This window comes from Mycetomoellerius zeteki, unplaced genomic scaffold (assembly GCF_001594055.1).
Source record: "Mycetomoellerius zeteki isolate Tzet28-1 unplaced genomic scaffold, Tzet1.0 scaffold70, whole genome shotgun sequence".
Classification (NCBI taxonomy): domain Eukaryota; kingdom Metazoa; phylum Arthropoda; class Insecta; order Hymenoptera; family Formicidae; genus Mycetomoellerius; species Mycetomoellerius zeteki.
This window is the reverse complement of record NW_017257720.1, coordinates 1,335,381-1,352,133: the sequence shown is the minus strand read 5'-3', so window position 1 is coordinate 1,352,133 and position 16,753 is coordinate 1,335,381. Positions and strand designations below refer to the sequence as shown.

Sequence of the window (16,753 nt, the reverse complement as noted above, 5' to 3'; positions counted from 1 at the left end):
TGATATATAATTGGCTGCGTTCAGCAGAACGTTTGTTTTGCAACTATTGGAAGTTTCCTTCGCGCTAATTGGATCATACTTTTAGATCTAAAAGAATGGTCCTATCTCAGCAGACAATCATAAAACGGTTGCAAAACTTGAGTCTGCTGAACGCAGCCATTTTCTAGCATCGTGGACACAAGGGCTGCGTTCAGCAGACTCAACAGTTTTGCAACCGTTTTATGATTGTCTGCTGAGATAGGACCATTCTTCTAGATCTAAAAGTATGATCCAATCAGCGCGAAGGAAACTTCCAACAGTTGCAAAACAACCGTTCTGCTGAACGCAGCCAAGGCTTAAGGCTGGCCGTATCTCGTCATTGGTTATACGAAAGAGGCAGAGATGACCACTCTCAGGTTTCTCTCTGGTACTGCTTAGCACATAACTGCGAGCATTTCTTTGTTGAATGTGTTCAATGTTAAACCGTATTGCATGGTAAAAAGCATTCGGTGTCGGTGATTTTAACCTTAATGTTTGCAAGATGCTTATATTGTAAGAATATTAATTTTATTACAAAATAGTGGACTTCCTTAAATATTCAACGAATGAAATAAAGTTAAAAACATGTCTTATTTAACGAGGAAAGAAATAGACGAAATGAAGCCGCAAATCGAGAAAGCGGTTCATAAATTCCTTGGCTTTAGTGAACCAGCTATTGTTACTACAGCTGTCAATTGTATCACTTCTGGCTATGACAAACGTAAAACAGCAGGTTAGCAATAGAAAATACGTCAATTTATTTTCTATGATGATTATTTTCTACAATTTTTACTATTAGCATTTAATACGCGTTCCATGATTATTTGTTTAGACCATTCTTTATAAAAGTTATTTTTATAATTTTTAATGTAATATGTTATGAAATACATTTTTCTTAACAAGTATAAATACAAACAAGAATATCATGAGTCACTAATAACTCATATATGGCACGCTGTGGACAAATCACTTGCAATTGTCGCGACATGAAATATGTTCAAGTAAACTATATGTATTACGTCATTTCATATACTTGAAATATACTTGTATACTTAAAAATGTATATATATACTTCGAAATATATATGATTCTATATAATATGTAAAAAAATTTTTTGTAGATAAATTATCAGCTTTATTAGAAGACAAGAAAGCTTCTAAGTTGACAGAAAAGATATTTACGATATATGATGATACTAAAGCATCTCAAAAGAGTAAGAAACGATCTCATCCTGAAGATAAAGATAAAGATAAAGATGCAAAGAAATCGAGATTCAAAGATGATGAAACGAAAAATGAAAAACCTATAGAGACTCAACTTTCTGCAGATAAGGTATTAGAATTATGTATATATATATATATATATAATCTTAATGTTTTAAACAGTTTAAACACTTCAGTATTATAAGCTTAATTCTTTTTTATACCTTTAGATAAGACAAATGATGGCTAATGCACAAAGAGAAATAGAAGAAAGAAAAAGAGCTTTAAAGGCAATAAAACAAGAAGATGTTTCTGCAAAGCCTTTTAAAATACGTGATACACTACCAACAGTAGGAAGCATGTATAATCAAGGCCTATTGAGTAAAACAGATTCAGACAAAGCACGAAAAATAGCTGCGTTACAAGCACAGATCAGAAATAAGTTAAACTCAGGATTACTTGGCAATGTTAATGTACCGGACAAACCAACTCCCTTAATTTTGGATGAATCTGGCAGAACAGTAGATATAACGGGCAAAGAAGTACAACTCACTCAAGTAGTACCTACGTTAAAAGCTAATATACGTGCAAAAAAAAGAGAAGAATTCAAAGCTCAACTACAAGACTCAAAAGGTCCAGAAGAAATACAAGATACTCATTTTTTCGATAACAGAATAGGTGTAAAACCAGCTATGCGTGGTAAACGTGCATTAAAATTTCACGAACCAGGAAAATTCCAACAATTAGCAGAAAGAATGCGTATGAAGACACAATTAGAGAAATTGCAAAACGAAATTAGTCAAATTGCTAGAAAAACTGGAATCAGTTCAGCGACTAAATTAGCTCTTATCGCACCCAAAACTGAAGCTCTTAGTGAAGATGTGCCTAATATAGAATGGTGGGATTCTGTTATATTAACCGGTGGATATCCTAATGAAAATGAGTTAACGACAATCAAAAGTTTGACTATCACGAATTTAGTAGAGCATCCAACACAAATGCGGCCTCCAAGTATGTATTATGTATATATATTTATATGTATAAGTTTTTGAGATATATATATATGTGCGTGTGTGTATATTTGTATATAAAATTAAATATATTTATATTATTTTCTGTGATAATTTTATATACAGCGGATCCTTTGAAACCAATATATATGCCTGTATTTCTGACAAAAAAAGAACGTAAGAAATTAAGAAGACAAAATAGACGAGAAACTTGGAAGGAAGAGCAAGAAAAAATTCGATTAGGTCTAGAAGCGCCACCTGAGCCAAAGTTGCGGATCTCAAATCTCATGCGAGTTTTAGGGACTGAAGCTGTACAAGATCCTACTAAAATTGAAGCTCATGTTCGACAACAAATGGCTAAAAGATTGAAAGCTCATGAGGATGCAAATGCAGCACGGAGACTTACTGCTGATCAACGTCGCGAAAAAAAGGCGAGGAAGCTTAAAGAAGATACTAGTCTTGGTGTATATGTTGCTGTTTATAGGTAAATGTTATATATTGTATAAATATATATATATAATTTTGTTGTATAGTATATTATAAATATAACATCTATATTTATAAAAAAAATATAACATCTTTTACAGAATACGTGATCTTGTCAATAATGCTTCAAAGAAATTCAAAGTGGAGACTAACGCAAAACAGCTTTATCTTACTGGTTGCGTAATGCTGTTCCGAGATTGTAATGTTGTTGTAGTGGAAGGTGGAGCAAAACAACAAGCTAAGTACAAACGGTTGATGATGCATCGCATTAAATGGGAAGAAGATATAGTTAAGGATAATGACGGGAATGATGTACCAAATAGATGTGTACTTGTGTGGGAAGGGACAAGTAAACAGCGCCATTTCGGAGAAATTAAGTTTAAAGTGTGCCCTATTGAAAAAATGGCTCGAGAACATTTTAAGAAACATCAAGTGGAACATTATTGGGATTTAGCCTACAGTGGCGCAGTTCTTGATAATACAGATGAAGTACGCCCTTAAAATATAATCTTGTAAATTAATTTAACACATAATTATAGCTAATACAACAAATGATAAATAACTTCTGTACAACTTAATAAGATTATTGAAATGAGAAATAAAAGATGTATAACCATACTAAGAGTGGACATAAATAAAAGTGTTCATTGTTTCAAAAAGTCTATTTATTTATTATAGTTGGCACAATTTTGTAGTTAAATCTTAACATTGTGACTGTAATATTTGGTTATTAAATTATGTTATTTCAGCATTTTTTACTTAAATTTACTTTTAATTGAACGTTTAAAAAACTCTATTGAATAAAAAATGTAGTCATTATGACTACTACGCGTGACATACTATCATGGTTTATTACCAATGCTAATTCATTGATTTACACAAAGAAAGCAAGAAATGAAGAAACGAGTGTGACTCTTCATTATCCTAACAAATCACAAATGGTGTCATCTCAAGGAATTTTAATCCGTGAACGACATTGTAGTCAAGCCCATCAAGTGCATCCAATTAGCATAGCGCAATGGCGCTGCAATACCTATACTATTATAACATACAAAAGAACACATGCGAGGTCCACGCATACCGCATCGCATGCATGAAGGTGCGAACGGAATATTCGACCTTGAAACGGCACCTTCAACTGCGATTCCCAATAACGTAGCCAAAGAAAGGTGAACCTTGGTCCCGTTCGTAATACTGATCCAGCAGCCACTATTGCTGCAGCGATGCACTTTTACCAATCGTATACGTGTTATACTTCGATGCACCGTATACCACTGATGCACGTGCATTGCTGCGATCCTGGTTAAACCCCACTCCAGGATAGATCGAACGGGATAGACTAGAGTTTTACTTTCGTTCGAAGCATCATTCTCAGTTCAGTTTACCGCTGCGCGTACTCGCGCACATCGCTCTCGCGCGTGTGGTTCTTGTGAAACCATTCGAAGCAGATGAATGCCATCGTGTATTAAGGATACTTAATCCTTCCTGGAGTGATCCCTACGTTATAAGAGGATATCGTGCGCATTACCCTCAAAAAGATGTTGATCCCTACTAAAAACATCGCTATCAGTAGCTCGTTCATCTTCATATCGCGGTGAGTACTTTTTCGTATTATTTTAAATATAAATATAACAAATAAAAAATTTTATGCTATTTGTTTAAATTTGTATTATAATTTGATAATATACAAATTTAATAATACGTATACTCTTAATTGCGAATACTTTTTAATGTTTGTAAAAAATTCTTTGCATGCGTGTATCGAAATATAAATGGGGCGGAATTAATTACAAATTTATAACTTAAACAATTTATTTTTGCGTTATTAAATATTAAATACTAAATAATAAATGTATCATTAATAAAAATAGATAATTTTTACAAAGAAATATATTTTAGAAATTTGATTAATTTAGTCTTTTTTAATAAATATGCGAGCAATTAAGAATATATGGAATGATTTAAATTTATATTGGGTATGATAAATGTAAAATTTAATCATAAATATTCGTTTGTGAATTACTTTATTTGATTACGGCAATTCATCATTGTTAAAGGAAGGGAGAAAAAAAAGAAACAAGGAAAAGCGAACTTTTTCAGTGTAACATGTAAAATTATGAGAGCGCATGTAAACACAGAACAATACTTATGTAATTGAATCTTTTCTCAGTATAAATTCTGTAAGAATTACCCGTTTCAAAATCGGGGAGGGAGGATTGATTAAGCGTAGGTTGTTACATATCGGATAATTAGCTCATACGTTCTAACCCAACGATCGTAAACAGTGAAACGGCAGCGTTATGAAACTTTGCGAATGCAAACGTGTTGAAGTCTTGGCACAACGATTTATACTCATAGTTAGCACGTTTCTCTCAGCTCGTTACTTCATCAAAGGTTAACGATTATATGCGGACTTATTCAGATCTACACAAATCGACTTGCGTGGGTGATATGAAACTAATTGTTTCGTAATTATTATAATTTATTACACAAATAAAGCAGTATATATATTGTATCAAAAGAGATATGTATCGCTTATGTTCATTCTGTATGTGACATCTTCTAAAAGAACGTCTTCTAGAATTACAACTTCTAATTAATTATTTGATAATAACATATTAAGTATTTTAAAATAATTATTTGTGTTAGTCAAAATTATAAATATCAATCATGATTTTTCAATTTTGAATAAGTATGAGAATATACTTGATAATATCATATATTGAAAAAAAAATTTCCTAAGTCTAAGTAATATTTTTTTGAATAGTGTTAAGTAAATATTTCCTTATTGCAAATAAATATTTATTAAACGTTATGACATATATTATTTGATTTAAGTATTACTTTGTTTTAAAATAAATTTATTTGCAGTAAAGAAATATTTTACGGTTAGTAATATTCAAGAAAATTAAATTTAAGAATTTTTTTTCAGTAATATCCAAAGATTATATTATGCAGTCTTTAAAACAATTATAACAATATAGTTAGAGTACATATTTTAACAAGTATTAAAAATAATATTTCTGAGGCAAACTGGAATCTAAAGACATTGACGAATCAATCTTTGAGCTCAACATAGGCCTAATTTACATCGTGGACTTGATACGGATACTTTTTATTAGTAATTTTCTATTGAATTATCTTAATTTCGGCGATACGTATAAACATATATGTATATATGATATGAGTATTTAATTAATTATTTTGATGCATATTGTACTAATTTAGTACATCATTCTTTAAATACATTGCTGAAATTAAAATAATTTAATAAAAAGTTATTAATTAGTACCTGTATCAAATGCTCGATGTAAAAGAGGTCATAAAAAGATAACAACATTTCTTTTTATTTAATTCCATAAGAAAATTTTTAAGTTTTGTTTAAAAATTGAGAATTACGACGTTCTATTCAGAAATGATATACTTAATAATCTCTATATTCTTGAACATTACAGAAAGATGCATCACGCAAGTAATGCTTTAATACAATATAATTATATGTAATTTATTTTGTCGATTCTATCGGTTCTTCAAGTCAACGTTATAGATCTTCCTTGCTTTCGCAAAGTGCATGCTCGTGTTCCAACAACATTGAAGTTCCGGGTCAATAAGGATTAACAGTTTAAACATAATTGGTCGAGAGTGATCGATCTGCGTGTCAAGGAGATTGTTTCCATCGATTCACACGAACGCTAATCATGGGAATAAAGAACATTACGCAAAACGATCGTAAAAGAACCAGGAAGGATTTCTTAAATGTCAGCCTCATTCGACCTCCTTTTAAGGTCTGTCTGACCATATGCTGTATCATAAAGGCATAAAAAAATGACACAGTCCCAGTTAAGAAACTAGCACGAGATAGATGCCCGTGTTGATGAATGAATTTGTTACGGTAAACGCGCGCAATGAACAATGCTTCTAATGTAACGGGGTGAAATGCCATCGCGTCGACAAGGTCTCCAGAGTTCATTGTGATGAATTACACGATAAATTACGAAACGTGTTTCTAATCTCTAGAATATCACGTATATCAGTTCCTCTGTCACATAGATTAAATTACGTGGAATCTCGCTTGCTCTTAAATCTTGTTATACATTAGCATAGATCACATAAGTTCATGTATGTACATAACTTTAATGAGATCTTATCAAAATATTTAATGTAATTAAAGCGCAGACATACGATTACAATAGTCTGGGTCAATAGAGATCAGAATACTGTGTCCTTCAAAGCATGAGTTTCGTAACAGATAATATAACAAACATGTGTCTGTCAATACACCTCAATTTATTTGCAATACGGATGTGCAAATATACGGTCGTCCGCAATGTCCAATCCCCATAATTGCGCTTTCAATGATTGATTGTATCTCATCATCGCTAAGTTAGATAATAATACAACCATCGAATTTGCATAACGATTATTGGGTAATAACGGCGCTGTATGCTGTATCGTGCAGAATGTAAGTGCATTCACACAAGAATTCATCTCTATTCGAAGGCGTTATAACTGTTTGCCACGATGGCACCAAGCGGCACTAAGCTATGCATGGATAAGTGGGTGTTTTCTATCTTTAGATTACGATCCGCAGATTCCTTGCTCTAATGACACTTGTTGGAGCTACGACCTTGCCACCCAGGATGCTACACGATCTGGATAAGCGCACGAATCTCTCTATGGAGAGATACAGCCAGGCGGAACGGGCAATCATGAATTCCCGGACGCAACTCAATCGAGGCTCGCCGTCTTGGTTCCTTGGTGCGTCCCACGAGATGACCGCGGGCGCACAAAATCTCTCGAGAAAGGCTTTGCGAATCGAAACAATGGCAGTGATGCTCGTAGAAGCACTCAATATGTCATCGAAACAGGCATCCTTAATCTTGCCGACGGTAGCTGCCGTCCTTTGCCCAGACTCACCCAACTTCCTACGACTAGTATCCGAATGCAAGAAATCAGACGTCCGTTACAGAACACACACGGGTCGATGCAATAATCCGTTGCATCCAACTTGGGGTGCAGCGCTGGAGGCTTACGTGAGATTTTTGCCGCCGGAGTATGAAGATGGTGTCTCCTTGCCCCGTACAAATTTGCCGAGTGCGAGAGAAGTCTCCTCGCAGGTACATGCCGGCGGATTGGACCTTAAACATCCTTATTTAATGGCGCTTACTGCGCTTTTCAGTCAATTTCTTGCTCACGATTTGGCGCATACGCCTAGGATGGAATTACCGGACCACACCAGACTCAAATGTTGCGACGTTGATTATGAAAATTTTCATCCGGAGTGCTTCCCGATCCGCGCGGAACAGCCAATCGGATGTATGGAATATTCGAGATCAGCACCACATCCAGGGAATTCGTTACAGGTAATTTATATGAATAAAATCTTATATAATGTTCGAGAAATCTCTTAGAAATATGTCTATGATTTCTTCATATTATTATGTAAGAACTTCGGTCTAGGCAATGCCTTTTAAGATGCACATAAGGATTATATTGTCATTAGTATAAATTTGAAAGTTAATAATACCTTACGTATAGTACTAAGAATATAATATAAGAATTAAAAAACTAGTTATTTATGAAACTCGAATGTATAATAAATTAATGATTTTGATCGTTAAAGGTAATAAATGAGAAAATAAAAATTTTATATTTTTGCTGTAAATCGATTTTAAAGCATTTTATATGTTAAAAGCAAAATGCGTTTCTTAATTCTTTTAAGTAAAAATTCTAAAGAAATTATATAATCTGTGCGAAATTAATCGTTTTTCAGTATAATTATAATAGAATTTTAATTCTTTCCAAAGTTCTAGAGTTCCTGATAAAGTTTTAATTTTGGCGATTAAGAAAAAAAGGCTACAGAAAAAATTCATATATTCGTTAGATATTGTTTAATACAGGGTTGCAAGTTGGGTCCACGACAACAGATCAATCAGGTATCTTCCTATTTGGATCTGTCACCCCTTTACGGTAGTTCCGAAGAGATAGCTAGAGCTTTACGGTCGGGCGAAGACGGTTTGCTAAATACGCAGAGGAAAAACTTGCCGATGGCTTCGCCAGAATATGAGAGCTGTAGAAGCGCAAACAAGGCATTTCCGTGTTTCTTTAGCGGCGATTCCAGAGTAAACGAGAATCCAGGTCTCACTTTGATGCACGTGTTATTCTTACGAGAGCACAACCGAGTGGCTACGGAATTGAAACGTTTGAATCCTCATTGGGATGATGAAAAACTATATCAAGAAGCAAGAAAGATTGTTATCGCCGAACTACAACATATAACTTATAATGAGTTTCTGCCTGTTATTCTCGGAGAACATGCTCTCGACAAGTAAGTAATATTTCCTGTATTATATCTAATTTATAAAAAGCACGAATATAAAGCAATGAAAATTTTTTTCAACGGGATCAATATATAGCATTCATTTGAACCGATATTCTCTCTTCATAGTCGGTTCTTATATTTAGAAACGTCTTAAGTAATGTCTTAAAATGCTAATGTAACTCTGTGATTGATTTATCTTAAAAGATTTAAGATAATCTTAAATATAAGAACCAACTATGAATATTGGCCTTTGAATGTTTGGAAAAACAAAGTTTTACGTTTGGAAAAGAATATATTCTATATTAATCGGTATGCGATATTTGCAATAGTCTGCAATAATTTCGTAGAAGACTTTATCGTTTCTAATCGCTAATACATCGCTATTTCATTGAACCGACATTCTGATGGTTCCATTTAATGTCTAACATAGCTTCTTATGGATTATAAGAACTAATCGCAACAGTTGATGTATGCGATGGAAGATAATCGGATAGTGTTATACAAAAAGCGTGACTTCATTTCTAACGTATTAAATTATATATTAAGTGCGCGTATTAAATCATATTTTACATAATAGCATGTTGGAATTTTATAACAGATTATCTTTTTTATTCTTTGCAATTTCCATATAGCGCGATGTCATATAAACACACACACACTATAAATGATAATTTTTTTTTTACATTAACACAATATAGTACCTTTTCCGAATCGATTTATGCAATACTCGTGCTTATAATTCGCATTTGATTAAGCGTTTTACTAGCAAATTGTGTATCTCTCTGAACTTTATTATATTCTTTCTCCCATTCGGGTATTCTTTTTAAATGATTCCGAATTGTACAATACGTTGTACAAGAGACATGATGCAACGAAATTACATCATCCGCCCCCGTACTTTCCAAGACACAACTCACATCCATACACGGTACTGCGTACGTTATCTCTTTGTTATGTATGCGAAGATACTCCTTGCGCTTGACACAGCGGGGCTACTTCCGCGGCTACGATATTCGCGCGGATGCAACTCTTTCGAACTCAGCAGCATCGGCTGGGCTCTTCTTCGTTGCCGCGCTGACCCCGAAAACCCTGGACTTGGTCGACTCACGATCAGCGCTCAAGTCTGGCGAAAGGACCTTATTGTCGGCCTTCTATGCGCCGCAGGAATTGTATGAGGCTGGCGCGATCGATCGACTAATCGTTGGAGCTACAGGTCAGTTGGAAATTACTTTACATACTCGGAACACTAACGTGACTTGATATTTTTGTAAAACGCAAGGAAAATTCATTGCTGTACAAATATAGTTATATATTACAAGTTTGAAAGATAATAAGTGGGGAAAATGTTTACGTATCTTAATCGAAAATTCGTAAAGAAGTGTTTTAGAACAATTTCATAGCATATTTTTAGAAAGTGATTGAATTGATCTCACATATATGATTTTGTTAATTTTTTCTAAATGCGAACATAATATTTGCATTTTTATTTTTGAATGTTAGGATACGATAAATTTGTAGTAGAAAGTTTCGTACAGCATTACTCATTGTCATATTGTTGCCATAATGTGCAATTATTTAACATCTAGGATTTCATCCGTCGTATTATAGTTCATAAATTGGAATTGTATCTGGCATTCACTTTGTGTTCTTTAAACGTGAACTCTTTTCCTTTTACAACATCGTAAGTGTCAAGTGACTGAATGTCACTCAAATTGCGCTTCAAGGAGATTACACAATACCGGCAATCATAGTCAGTTGTTCTTCTCCCTAAGATGGAAATCAATGCAGTACCTGTCACGTTCCTCACGGAGCGTTAAAAAGATAAGGGAAGTCATCTTAAGTGAAGGGGATACACCCGTTTAACGCGAATGGATCTTCTATCGTATTGTAATACGTACGTTCTAGTCATGAGGCGATACACTAATTACATTACAATTTATAACGAAAAGAATACCGTTGTGTCAGGTAAATTGCTTAACTGTGATTACTATTGTCATACATCGCGTGCATGCACGCTTCTTTGATTTTCATAAAATTGACTTGACTTTTTATAGAATATTCTTACCTTTCACTTTTTCTTGAAACGCAATGTTGTTATATAATAATATTTTAATAAAAATATTGTGAAAGAATATTGCGACAAAAGAAATCTTTCACACGACAATTTACATTTCTTCTTTGAGACCAAACGTTGTTATGGAATTAGATTGCTCAAAAAAGTTCTCATCGCACACACATCGGTAATTCATCTTAAATCATAGTCTATCGTTATCTAACATAAAAGTTAATTATCCAAGAAAAAATTGTGCGAATTTTAACGTAATCTTATAAAAGTTCACGAAATATGTGTACATACTTCTTCGTGTGAACAATAGCACGCAAACTTTTTAATTACATTGCGGAAAAGAATATAACATTAGTGAAAGTTGAAGTCACATTGACGTAAAAATCTTTTTACAAAATTTTATAAGATATCGAGATTTAAAAAACGCAACATTAATATTAAACTTATTAAAAATTTAATATCAAATTTTTTGCAGGTATTTTAAAACAAAATAACAGCAAAAATCAAATTTCATGAAACGTATATTACTAATTCATTTGCATTAATTATTATATGGAAGTAATATGAAGTATAAAGAAAAGTACACGGACAGAATTTTTTCTTAGAGTTTACCCTGAAAATATGATAATCATGGAACAATATTATATTTCGAAGAATTTTAATGTAAATTTCTCTCATTCATTAATAAAACTATAATAAAATATAAAATAAGTTTGATCAATTTTACTGAAGTGCATGGTAAAAATCTTTAAAATATTGTACCACAACTCTCTACCATATTTTCAGGGCAAATTTTAAAAGAAAATTCTCTCCGTGTACAGGGTGTCCCACAGGAAGGTGTTGAAACTAATATCAGTTGTTATTTTCGAAGGTATTCAGTTATTGAAAAAACAAAAATTGCGCTGAAAAGAGGAAAGTCTGCAATTTTTAATGAATATAAATAAAATTTAACAAAATGTTTGTATATTAATTAATTTTATTGATGAAAAATATGCTCATAATCCCAAGAAGTAATTTTTTCGGAGAGTGCACCGTCTGAATTTGTACAAAACACTATTTTTTTACGAAAGCTCGTAAAAACTTTTTCTAACATATCGTTTTTAATATTGTTAATAACTTTTTAAATAGCTGCTACTAAATCTGAAACTGTTTTTCGATCTTATCTGCGATCTTAAATATTAATCTTAGCGTTTACTTAATTTTAGTATATTTTTCATCAATAAAATTAATTGATACACAAACATTTTGTTAAACTTTATTTATATACTCATTAAAAATTGCAGACTTTCCTCTTTTCAGCGCAATTTTTGTTTTCTTAATAACTGAATACCTTCGAAAATGATAGCTGATTAGTTTCAATACCTTCCCGTGGGACACCCTGTACAAGAAATATAAAAATATTACGTACATTAATAAATTTTGTAAATTGTGACGTCCATGAAGACAAATAATTTGGACAATGTTTATAATTCTGAGTTAATTTAGATACTACTGGGGAGATAGCGTTAATTAATATCTTTTCTCCTTGATTCTTTTTTTAACTGTTAAAATTTTGAAAAAATCAAAATCTTTCCTACACTACTAAATCTTTCGATATTTATTTCCCCGATGTATATTGACACGTTGTCCCATGAGAACTTGGTTTTAATAACGATCTAGGATGCAAGATTTAATTTCCGCGACAGCGGGACATTCTAGGAAGCCTCTGCCTCCGGGTTTAAACGAAATACTCTTGGACCGATACTTCCACGACGGAAAGACCAACGATGTGGCCGTAGATTACGCCGCACAGATTATACAACAGGGAAGAGATCACGGCTTGCCACCTTATGTCAGATGGCGAAGCTTCTGTGATTTGCCGAATCTCACTGACTTTCAGGATCTAACAGGCACCGTGGCCAAAGATACTATCGAGAGACTTCGAGCAGTCTACAAGTAAGATGAAATATAGGGTGAGATATAATAATAAAGATAGCCATATCTGAGTTCGCTTTCATTTTTTATGCCATATTAAAATCAGCATCTGTCTTTTTCTTTCTTCTTTCCATTTTTCTCTTTCTCTCTTACAATTGAAAATAAATTATTGTCTTAGATTTTACAATAATTGTTAATTTTAATTCAAAAGATCTTGAAGATGTTCTAAAAATTTTATTATTCTGATGATGTATTTTTATTGTTTAATTTATAGAAATGTAGGGGATATAGATTTGGTAACTGGAGCACTTTCGGAAGCACCAATATTTGATTCTGTACTTGGACCAACGTTCCTTTGTTTATTAGGGCGGACATTCCGATATATTCGTTCAGGTAAATATATATGACTTTGCATTCTTTATTACGTATTCTGCACAAAATCAGTTTGTCTGAATAATCAACTTGAAATAAAACATTTCAAATTCTATTGATTTTTTAATACAGGTGATAGATATTGGTACGAAAATGGAAATACCCCTGGTTCATTTACGATAAAGCAGTTGGAGGAAATACGAAAAAGTACAATGGCGCAAATTTTGTGCCGCAATGGAGATAGGTTAGAGTGGATGCAACCGAGAGCTTTTATTCTAAAAGATCCATTCCTGTAATTATACTAATTTTTAAATATAAATTTCTATTAATTGAAATTAGGTTTATAGACTGATTATGACACGAATACAATCGAATATTACTATTATTAGTAGCGCGTCGATATTATTATTAATTAGTAGTGCGTCGATTTTAAATAATAAAATATTTTAATTTAATATTTTTAGGAATGATATGACAAATTGTACGATTCATACAAAAGGAGCCATGGATTTTACAGCTTGGAAAGAACGGACAGATACAATTTAATCTAAATCTCATATTCGATCGTCGAATGTTAATATTACTCATATTAAACAATATATTGTTCCTGATTATATTAGAGATCGTAAATTTGAAATCAGCAATACTCTAATTATTATTCTTATATCAATTTAGATATTCTGGTATTACTAAAAAATAATTTATTAGAAATTTGCATTCTTAATTGGATTTCAGATTTGATTCTATTAAGTAAAATTTTACTTATTAATGAATATTGATAGCAATTAGGAAGAAAAAAAATTCGTAACATTATCGATTTTATTGAAAAAAATTTAATTGAGATGATAAAGCGTCGAGTATCAATACCTCATATAACGAAAGAGAACTGTTCATAATGATCTCCATCTCATTTCTAATACACATACTTATTTGTTAATACACGTTTTGTTGTACTGCTCGTTATAATTTTATTATAAATATTATTACTGCAATTTTGATTTATCTAAACTTTAAGATTACGTAAATGCTTTTGGATATGCTCGAATGCTCGAATTATGAATATTTAACATAAAAAAATTTTCTAAAAAAACTTGTAATTTAGAATCGAGTACGCTATATATACTATAAAGACTAGGGCATAATGTATTCTACTTTAATTAGCAATAATGACGATGGAGTAATATATCAAAAATGTATAAAATTCACACGCAAGTAGTTCGATCGATCGAATCAAACACATCTTTGTAATATATAAATATATGATGCTGTACTTCGAATGAGTTTAGTCTCAGGATTTTAACTTATTTTAACTTTTATGTGTATTGCTTTAATACACATATGTTATTGCTCTAAATAAAATAATTTAACAGTATAATATAAAAGTGTCTTATTGTAGTCTTTTTGTAGAAAAGGCATGCTATATATATTAATTAATATAATTTTTACATTGAAAAAAGAAATATTTGAACTGTCATTAAATATACTTTTATATATATCTTTACATATTTTTATATGCATTTTATACATATTTTTTTAATACAGAATACAAAAATAAATGTCGTTTTAATTTATCTTGTATTTGCGAACTAAAAAATTAACATTGTACTGTTGTTTATACACAGGATAACTATTAGTGTTGTGAAAGTAAACACCATTATATTTTTTTTCTCCTCCGTTTGCAATATTTGTATTCAATAATAAGGAGGCTTATTCAGAAAGTTTAATGTGATCTAATCTGTTCTAACTTATCCATTTTAAGGCAATGGATGTACAGAATGCTATGTTCTTGTCTGTATGTTATTAAATTGATGCATATATGCAATATCTATGCATTTATATAATATACTAACGAAATTACTACACATCCATTGCCTCAATAAAAACGTTAATTCATCACTCACCGACTCGATGCGCAACAGCGGAGTTATATCTGCAACATCACTACGATGATTCTGTAACAAAAAAATATAGCCAAATCCAAATTAAAATAGAATAGAAAAAGAATCAATATTTGAAAAAGTATTTATCAAAGGCAAAGTTCTCTTAAAAATAATCATATAATTTTTGTAAGCATCCAATTTTTTAATTTTCTATTTTTCAGCTAAATATTTATAAAAACAATTATATATTTCCTAAAAAAAAAATTTTTAAATACATTTCTATAAAATTAAAAAATTTTAAAGTAATCTCTTTATCTAATCATTTTTAAATAATTGTAAAAATAAAACAATTCAAGAATAAACAGAAACAAGATATTGATTTTACATAAGAAAAAAATAACAATTACAAAACAAGTCCTCTGGTTTACATAAAAATCACGTTTGAAATTGACTCAAGTACATATACGCCCTAGCTACAATTCGACGTGTATAAACAAGTAAGACACAATAGGTAGTGCTGTACGTAGAGTACTCTATGAGCGATATTGAAAAGGCAGGAAATAAAAATTATGTTATTTGCATAAGGGTACTGATTAACATTGCTTTTGTATGACCCATGTAATCAAAGTATAATCAAGAGTTATATGCAAGCAAAAGAAAAATTTTATGTTAAATAAAAATAATTAATTATCGTCCGTAATTATCGCGAAATAATTATAAATCTTTTCTGTCGTGTCTTGATTTCAATTAATGAATGAATAACCATACGGAATATCTGTTTCGTGATACAATATGATCATTGTCTATGTAAATCTCGATCCATTTATGAATAGCTAATCGCGCGAACTAATAATCATGTTTAACATGTAAGCATTTATAAAATACAACATTTCATAATATCTCGCACTTGTCTCGATTGCATTTCAAGAAGAAATGAAAGATATCCAAAGTGGCACGGCTACCCGTCTATGGCCCGATTTCACAATATATGGTTACCTAAAGATTAAAGGTAACCAAGAAATTCATGAATGAATTTCATTGATAAATCTGTTGGTAACCTTTAATCTTTAGGTAACTATATATTGTAAAAACGGGCTTATGCGAGCCTTATCGGTATACGAATGACTACGCAGTCGGCAGTGACCGCGCGTAAACATGATGCACCGCGGCGCGTCGCTCGCCCATCGCACGCCGAGTATGTCAAAACATAATCAAAGGTCGCCAATTGTCTAACTGTCTAAACATTAACGCACATATTACGAAATAAGTAAAATAATCTATACGTTACATTTTTAATATTCTCAAATGAATAGGTTTTATTGCACGATTTTTGCTTTACATTCGCAAGGCACATACTATACACAACTCATCTATATCTTAAAATATTTCAATTGTGTTACAACAAGCGATTATTAATTTGTAATAACTAGGGCAACCAAAATATGTATAGGGCATATTTTTTTTTATTTGACTAATAAAGAAAT

The 16,753-nt window shown here is 31.8% G+C and overlaps 2 protein-coding genes across 3 annotated transcripts; both read left to right on the top strand.

Annotated features, from left to right (window-relative positions):
* The first annotated feature begins 455 nt into the window (after positions 1 to 455).
* Positions 456 to 3,338, top strand: Prp3 (pre-mRNA processing factor 3). The gene is made up of 5 exons (XM_018458110.1): positions 456 to 751; positions 1,139 to 1,350; positions 1,451 to 2,231; positions 2,357 to 2,714; positions 2,818 to 3,338. The coding sequence occupies exons 1-5, from the start codon at positions 604 to 606 to the stop codon at positions 3,215 to 3,217; spliced, it is 1,899 nt and encodes a 632-aa protein (XP_018313612.1). The 5' UTR covers positions 456 to 603; the 3' UTR covers positions 3,218 to 3,338.
* Positions 3,339 to 4,112: 774 nt separating this feature from the next.
* Positions 4,113 to 13,935, top strand: LOC108729138 (peroxidasin-like protein). Of its 2 annotated transcripts, XM_018458108.1 has the most exons (8): positions 4,113 to 4,310; positions 7,308 to 8,079; positions 8,617 to 9,044; positions 10,004 to 10,251; positions 12,789 to 13,038; positions 13,292 to 13,410; positions 13,522 to 13,681; positions 13,854 to 13,935. In XM_018458108.1, the coding sequence occupies exons 1-8, from the start codon at positions 4,255 to 4,257 to the stop codon at positions 13,933 to 13,935; spliced, it is 2,115 nt and encodes a 704-aa protein (XP_018313610.1). In that variant the 5' UTR covers positions 4,113 to 4,254. The 2 variants fall into 2 exon arrangements, with proteins under 2 accessions (XP_018313610.1, XP_018313611.1); XM_018458109.1 differs by lacking the exons at positions 13,522 to 13,681; positions 13,854 to 13,935 and having other exon boundaries at positions 12,789 to 13,055; positions 13,292 to 13,364.
* The last annotated feature ends 2,818 nt before the right edge of the window (positions 13,936 to 16,753 follow it).

Excerpts from the sequence above, each read along its gene's own strand:
- Prp3 (XM_018458110.1), top strand. The coding sequence starts at position 604 with ATGTCTTATTTAACGAGGAAAGAAATAGACGAAATGAAGCCGCAAATC. Across the intron at positions 1,351-1,450 it reads CTCAACTTTCTGCAGATAAG|ATAAGACAAATGATGGCTAA; the intron begins GTATTAGAATTA and ends TTATACCTTTAG. Across the intron at positions 2,232-2,356 it reads AACACAAATGCGGCCTCCAA|CGGATCCTTTGAAACCAATA; the intron begins GTATGTATTATG and ends TTTTATATACAG.
- LOC108729138 (XM_018458108.1), top strand. The coding sequence starts at position 4,255 with ATGTTGATCCCTACTAAAAACATCGCTATCAGTAGCTCGTTCATCTTC. Across the intron at positions 13,411-13,521 it reads ATTCCGATATATTCGTTCAG|GTGATAGATATTGGTACGAA; the intron begins GTAAATATATAT and ends TTTTTAATACAG. Across the intron at positions 13,682-13,853 it reads ATTCTAAAAGATCCATTCCT|GAATGATATGACAAATTGTA; the intron begins GTAATTATACTA and ends TAATATTTTTAG.